The 7,931-nt window shown below is 41.4% G+C and overlaps 1 protein-coding gene across 1 annotated transcript; it reads left to right on the top strand.

Annotated features, from left to right (window-relative positions):
- Positions 1-938: 938 nt before the first annotated feature.
- On the top strand, positions 939-2,492 carry LOC144365134 (sperm motility kinase 2B-like). Its single transcript, XM_078015945.1, has one exon. It carries the CDS (start codon positions 939-941, stop codon positions 2,490-2,492), a length of 1,554 nt encoding a protein of 517 aa, XP_077872071.1.
- Positions 2,493-7,931: the final 5,439 nt, after the last annotated feature.

Genomic DNA, 7,931 nt, shown 5'->3' with positions numbered 1-7,931 from the left:
ATACTACCAATAAATTACCCATTCCAAGGTATTTTGTTACAGCAGCAGCAAGATACCCGTTCATCTGGGAAGACCTCCATTTCTTCTCTCTGTGGGAAGGACACTTTTGCTGGTTCTAGGATTCTTGGCGTCCACATTTTGTTTCATATCACTTTGAATATATCAACCCACTCTTTTTTGAATTCCAGAGTTTCCAATGAGAATTCCTAGGTAGGAGTGTATGGGGCAATTAGGATGAAGCCTTCCTCCCTCTTAACCCCATAGTTGTTAAGACTGTGCTTAGGGAACAGATTATGTTGTTTCAGTATCACAATGGGAGCCAAGTGCTACTCTACTTTGACACCAATGATTTGGAAGAAAAAGAAATTGGATACCTTGAATGTGGATATGATAAGGTCTTCAGAAGCCCAGAATTATTAGAAATGTTTAGAATTGAAATGACAAGTCCTTTTAACTTGTAAACAAATATCAGTCTCCATAACTAATGGAAGCAAAAAAAAAAAAAAAAAATGGAGTCCACTTGTATTCTTGTTGTGACATGGAAATAGTTCTGAGGCCCCAAAGGGAGATGACCACTGAGGGTTTAGGCCAGGCATGATTGGTCCTTTTCTTGCTCTGACCTCACAAGGAGCCATTGTGAGGAATCTTCAAACAGCGGGTATATAAGAAAGTGGCCAGGGCTGGGTTTTTGTCCACAAGTACAGGAAGCTCTTGGTGGTGACCTGTCGGACTCCCAGATAGTTAGTGCTTTTGGTGGTTGGTGGTTGGTATTCGGTGGTTGGTGGTTGGTGGTTGGTGGTTGGTGCTGTGGTCTTTGGCTTTTGGTTTTTTGATTTGGGTTTGTTGTTTTGCTTTGTTTTGGTTTTTGGTTTTGCTTTGTTGTTTTGGCTTGTTATTTTTTTTTAAGGTAGCATCCTTAGTTGGTGTTCCTGCTTAGGATGTTTAGCCAGAGTAGTGAGAGTAGTGAGAGTAGAGTAGCAGCACTGCAGGTGCCAGGCTCCTGCAGCGTGGCAGCCTTCATGGAGCACTATGAGTTCCTGAAGGTCATCGGGCGTGGTGGGTATGGCCAGGTGAGCCTAGCCCTCCATCGCCTCTCAGGGGCACAGGTGGCAGTGAAAGCCCTGGCACTGGAAGTGGAGAACATTCCGGCCTTCAACGAGCCCAAGATCATGATGAGTCTGGAGCACCCCAACGTGGTCCAGCTGTTTCACGTGATTGGCACCGAGAGCACCATCTACATGGTGATGGAGCACGTAGGTGGGGGACGACTGCTTGATCACATCACACGTGGCATGCAGGTGGAGGAGGTCCGGAGGGTTTTCAGGCAGATCGTGGGTGCCGTGGGCTACCTCCATGACAAGGGCATCGTGCACCGAGACCTCAAGCCAGAGAACATCATGCTGGATACCAGAGGCCAAGTCAAGCTGATCGACTTTGGTGCCGCCACGTGGTTCAGCGCTGGGGAGAAGCTGAGGCGGGTCTGGGGCACACTCCCATACCTTGCCCCTGAAGGTGTCTTGCGGCAAGAGTATGAGGGACCCCCGATGGACGTCTGGAGCCTGGGGGTCATCTTGTATTTTATGTTGACACGGAGCCTCCCATTTGACTCCACCTCCTCTGAGGACCTGCTGACGCGGATCACTCACGCCAGGTACCAGGTCCCTGACTCAGTGCCTGTGGGAGCCCGAAGGCTCATCCACAGCATACTGACCGTGAAGCCCCCGAAGCGGCCCACAGTCAAGCAAATCTCTCGGCACCCATGGCTGAAGCAGGGTGGGGAGCGTGTACCCCAACAGTGTAGTGAGGCTCTTCCCAAACACCCAGACCCCCAAATAATGGCGCTCCTGGTTGACCATGGTCTCGATCCATACCAAACCTGGCTATCTCTGGCCAAGAGAAAGTTTGATGCGGGGATGGCCAACTACTTGATTCTGCAGCACCAGAAGAGCCAGGGGGGAGAGCGCATGTACCCAGCGAAGCCTGTGCCTCGCAGGCTTCGGCTTTCCTCTTGTCCTGCCGGCCTTTCCCAGGGCCCTGTGCTCCCCACGAGGAGCACGAGTGAGCCTGCCCTTGGAGCCTTGCCCTTGCCCCATAAGCACCAGCTGCCTGAGGAAGCCAAACAGCCAGGGCAGGTGGGCATCAGAAGGGCCAGCCTGCCTGCTCCTCCTCTGGACTTGCAGCCTGCTGAGGCCCCGCCTCCTGACGAAGCCTCCCAGTCCAGCTCGCTCTCCTACTTGCCCAACCGCTGGAAGCGCCTGGTCAGGTTAGTAGAGACAGTCCGCAGCAGTTCCGCCCAAGATGTATCCCCAGAGCAACCCCGAGAACCCAGGAAGAGCTGGACCAGGAGGATCGCTAACTGTGTCCAAAGACTGTGCTGTTGCATGCCACGTGTCCGTGTCCGCAATAGAGTGTTTCCAAGGGTTCGCAGGAAAAGTGAGCCAGAGCCGGATCAGGAGACCTTTTCTGGCTCCGAGTTCGAAGTGGAGAGCTGAGCCACACAGGACCAGTGGCCAGCCTGCGATTCCTCTGCCCCCACCTGCCGAAGACACCAGACACTCTTCTGCCTGGGACACTTCACCCTGCCCTGCCCCCTTTCCCTTCTCCCGTTCTTCGGACATGTTTCTTGATACATTGATTTTTGGACAAATTGTATAATAAAATTTTTATTGCGAAATTTTTGAAAAATGCTCTGATTCAAATGAGGGTCTGCTCTCCAAGAAAAGAGGGTCCTCAGGGTGGGTCAGGTCCCACCAGCCATCATCTCCCAGGCCTGGACCACTGTGCCTCCCTCTACAGTGTAGACTCCCTTGCCCTTAGAATAGATGAGGACTCACTTGTCTTGAGCCAGTGTAGAACATTCACTTGCTTTCACCTAGTACAGACTGGCTTCTGTTGATCCAGTGTGCATGGAGTCTCTCCCATTGAGCCATTGTAGACATGACCTTTAGCTGGTGACCATGGTGACGAGGAATACCTCCAAGAAGGCATGGAAGACCTCAGTGTTCCAGGGCATCTTCATGATACTGTGTGTAGGGAAGGTAGGGAAGGAAGAGTTGGCCAGTACAGCAGTGGCTGGGTGCCTCAGAACCTGCCATGCAGCCGCCTCACTCAAAATTGTCATGACTGTTGCTATGGGACAGAGTACTCAGGATTTCAGGACTGGAGGGTCAGTTCATCCTATGGATGCAATTATCCATTAAGGCAAGGTGCACCCACAAGGATTTACTTACCTTTGGATTCTATTCCTAGGCTTGTCAAAGGTGACAGCCTGGGTACCTTGTTTCTCTGACATGTCCATTGGTCTGGCACCAGGAGCTACACTGACACCAGCTTCCGGCTCTTGCCCTTTGTGGTCAGAAATGTATACTATGTGAAACTGTCATCTTTGTGTAGTGGTCTGTAACCAAGAGGTCTGTCACCTCCTTGGTTACATTTCTAATTTTTATAATTTTTTTGAAGTTATGGAACATCTTTGCAGCAGATTCATTATTGGAGTAAAGGAAATTGACTCTTCTACGTGTGTTGATCTTCTATCCTGCTAATTTGGTAATATCTTTCTCTTACCTAATTAGTTTGGATACAGTTAATGGTCTATGTTGAATCATAGTGGTGAGGGGAGAATGGACATGTTTTCCTTATTCTTGGTTTTAGAGCAAATGTTTTCAGTTTTTCTCCATTCAGAATGATCTTGGCCCTTGGTTTGTCATATACAGACTTTAAGATGTCGAGGGAAGTTCCTTCTGTCCTTAGTTTCTCTTGTTATAAAAATGAATGGGTAGTGGCCTTTGGCAAATGCATCTTCATATCTATCAATGTAATCCTGTGATTCTTGTTCTGAATTCTAATTATGTGGTTTGTTACATTGATTTCTGCATGTCTTCAACTGATTAATTTTCTTCTCTGTGACCTTGATGTGTGACATTATTAGATTATTTTTTTCTCTATGACCTTGAGTTGTAACATTAGTTAGCTCTATGGTATTTTTGGTATATTATATATTTTTTAAAAAAAGTTAACAAAAATCTATGACAGTGTGAAGAGAACTTAAATTTTTAGCAATGGGTTTCTATATTTTTTAAAAACATTATATAAGTTGTCTTCACTCTGTCACATAGATTTTTGTTATATCTCTATTCTGATTTCTTTCTAAGGTTTCTTTTCTACAATTCATTTCTCTTGTGAATGTGTAGCATTTAATGTTGAATTGTAGGTGCTGGAATTCCTTTATTATTCCTTTATTATATTTCATCCATTATTAACTATGCAAGGAGGACTCTGTCTTTATTTGTGTTTCCTAACATTGACTATTCATATTAGGAACTTCCCTAAACATCTTAAAGCCTATATATGACAAACCAAAGGCCAACATTATTCTGAACAGAGAAAAACTGATAACATTTCCTCTAAAACAGATGTGATTACAAAGTGAATTGCTTTGTCAATGAATGAAATATTTTATTGATGTCTTTAAGATCCATTTAATTCATTGTTTTTGAAATATTTTTAGTTCTAAATAATCTTTATGTCTAGATGACATATGTAATGGTTAGAGAGTTTTGTTTAAATCCCCCAGTAATTTTGTATTTTGATCTATTTCCTTCTTTATATTGATAAGAGTTTGCTTTCTGTATGCAGAAGCACAGTTGTTTGGAGCATAAATATTTATTATCAGTATATCTTGTTGCTGGATTTTCCCCTCGCCGGTTTGAAGAAATCTTCTTTGTCTCCTTTAATTAATTTTGACTTGAAGTCTACTTTGACATTAGAGGAGCTACCCCTGCTTCCTTGCTTTTTCCATTTTCATGCATATCTCTGTCTCTAAGGTGAGTGTTTTGTAGGCAACATGTTGCTTTGTATTGTTTTTTTTTAATGCAAACTGCTAATATGAGTTTTGCTTTCATTATTATTATAGAAAGATGATTTTTATTTCCTGCCATTTCAATTTATTTCTAATGCTAAATTCAAACTTGGTTATCCTTTAATGGGACTATTCTATTGTATTCATCTCTTTTATTTTTATGTATTTTCTCTGCATGAAATATTCCATCAAGGACATTTGGCAGTGCAGACTACCTGGTTACAAATTATTTTGGTTTCTGCTTATTGTGAAGGATCTAATCCTGTTTGGAAGCTGTTTTATTCCAAGACTTAGCATGTATCTTTCCATGCTCTCCTATCTTTTAGCGTCTATGTTGAGATATCAGTTGAAATCCAAATGGGTTTACCTCTGAATGTGACCTGATGTATTTTTTTGTGTGGCATTTTCTATTAGGCACTTTTCTATATATTTTTCTATTAGGCATTTTCATTATAATGTATCTTGGAGAGAATGATTTTTGCTCGCGCCTATTTGAAATTCTATATGCGTCTTGAGTGTGGATTTCATCTTGTTCCTATGATTTAAAAATTTTTCTCATACTCATTGAGAAGATTGTGTATTTCTTTAGTTCACATTTCAGGAGTCTTCAACCACAATGATTCTTAAGTTTGTTACCTGCAAACTGTCTCTGATTTCTGGAACATTCTGCCAATGGTCTCTTTGCATCTTTATTTTGACTCTATTTTCAAAATTATGTACTTTTTTGTTTAGACCACACTGAAAATCTATTTTCAAAGTGGTTTAATCTATTGGTAACATTTTGCAACTGAATTCTAAATCCAGTTGTTTATTTAGTTTAAATTATCCAATTGAAAAGAATTAAAACTATACTTGTTGTGTTCTTTCATCACAAAGGACTCAAACAAAAAATAGTAAAACTTTGGAAAATAAGCACACTTCCATGTAACCTATGGATCAAGGAAGTCTAAAGGTGGACTAAGTGAAAGATCATTGGGTCATTAGGCAGGAGGAATTTACAAGAGCATACCCGTCAAGGATATGTACTTCAGGACAAGCCCACAAAGTTGTATGATTGCATGGATTGATGTGGAAATATCACATGACAAAATTCAATACCAATGGAAAAAATTCTGAGAAAAGTAGGATTAGAGAGTGTTATGGGTTAAATTATGCCTTCCAAAGCAATTGTTGAGGTTCTAATCCCACACCTACCAATCACGGCTCCCCTTAACAAATGACTGAATTATGATGTAACTACCAAAGATGGTGTCATAAAGGAGTAGGTCAAGCTCTTGGTTCTGTATGACAGAGCGGGCAGGCTGCTCATTCAAGGGCACTTTTGACCATATTTTTTATGACAGCAGAGCACATTACAATTTTTATTACATATATAGAGCACAATTTTTCATATATCTCCTTGTTTACAAAGTATATTCACGCCAATTCCTGTCTTCATGTATTTTGGATAGTAATGCTTACCACATTCCACAATTATTAATTACCTTATGGTTACCTCATAGCCCCCCCCTTCCCCTCCTACACCCTCTGCCCTATCTAGAGTTCATCATGTCTCCCATGCTCCCGATTGTTATAACGAGGGAAAGCTGAGTAACACAGTACCTCCATATTTTTTAAAGTCCTTTGCTTCCTAACTTGGTAAGAACATTTTTCATGTGTTGAATAATGATCTATATTGATCTTTAAAATTCTTAATGTCCAATTTCCCTTTTGATCTCTATGTCTTTAGCTATATGTTATATACTAAGGATATAGAAATTTGATTCATTTACATTTATGCAGGAGGACTGGATATCCTATTTCATCAATATAATTGAGAGATCCGATTTTAAAATTGACAACAACAAAGCATCAGGAGAATGCTTCCTCAAATCCTGACTAATGGTAGGAGTGTGTGCCTTGGTACTCACTAATCAATCCAGTAGGTAAATATAATTGCACTTTTTTCATTTGTCCATTAGTTATGCAATTCATCAGCCATTTTTTTTCCTAAATGAGAGAGCTCAAACTTTCTGAAGTTTCTTTCCCTTTTCTTCCTTGAGTTGTCCAGACATGGTATGCACTTACTTGCTCTTCATTGAGGGCTTCCAGTCATATTTTCAATAGCAAAGTGAAGCAAGAGAACTGGAATGTTTCTTCAGAACCACTGGCATTTCTTAATCATGTTGTCACAACAATAATTTTAAACATCAATCCACTATAACTTAGCAATACTTGCCCAGTTCAGATGATGCAGAGATTATTTTGGATCCTACTGAGATCCAAGATTTTGGCTTATTTATTGGATCTCATTTCCCAAAGTACGGCCACATGCCAGGCAGATGGAGCTGCAGAAGGCTGCAAATTTGGTTTCATGCCTGGGTCAAGACAAGCCCTCCTGATATGGTTTATGTTAGACCCAGATCACAAGGCCAGGTGTTCTCTACTATTGTGGTGAATTCATTCCTTTTCGGAGACTTTTCATGCTAGAAAATTTGCTGTGACCTTATTAGTTCATTCCCACTGTTTCTCTAAGTTTGCAAACATGGGGTGAAAGGCACTGGATATTGTGATCTTTCCCTTTCAGAATGCACTCAGCTCCTTAGACTACCCTAAGTTTGACTCTCTAGGAGACACAAAAGCCTTTTATAAGGCAAATAAAGGCTTCTACAATGTGAATTTTCCAAAACAAGGTGTTTCTGATTCTGATTTGAGAAGAAGAAAGCTTCCATGTTGACTTTTGGCAGCTTATTTTACTAAAAAATAAGCAGCAGCATTGCTTCTTATTGATCACTCTGATAATAATGATATAAGCAAAATTGCAAAGGCATTTTTGTTTTTAAAGTCAGAGCTGGTTAGTATAAATTCTGGTGATGACTTTATTCTTTTTATTGCTGAGTAATATTCCCTTGTGTATATATGCCACATTTTTTATGCATCCATCTATTGAAGGGCATCTAGGTTGCTTACACATTTTAGCTATTGTGATAATCATATATTTCTGTCTAATCTATTGTCCATCTGTCCCTCTGTCTTTAGAGCTAAATATCTCCATCACCCTAAATCCTTGAGGTGGACATTTTGCAGATGCCGG

Source organism: Ictidomys tridecemlineatus, chromosome 6, assembly GCF_052094955.1.
Source record: "Ictidomys tridecemlineatus isolate mIctTri1 chromosome 6, mIctTri1.hap1, whole genome shotgun sequence".
Lineage (NCBI taxonomy): Eukaryota > Metazoa > Chordata > Mammalia > Rodentia > Sciuridae > Ictidomys > Ictidomys tridecemlineatus.
This window is presented reverse-complemented; position numbering and strand designations above follow the sequence as displayed.

Excerpts from the sequence above, each read along its gene's own strand:
- LOC144365134 (XM_078015945.1), top strand. The coding sequence starts at position 939 with ATGTTTAGCCAGAGTAGTGAGAGTAGTGAGAGTAGAGTAGCAGCACTG.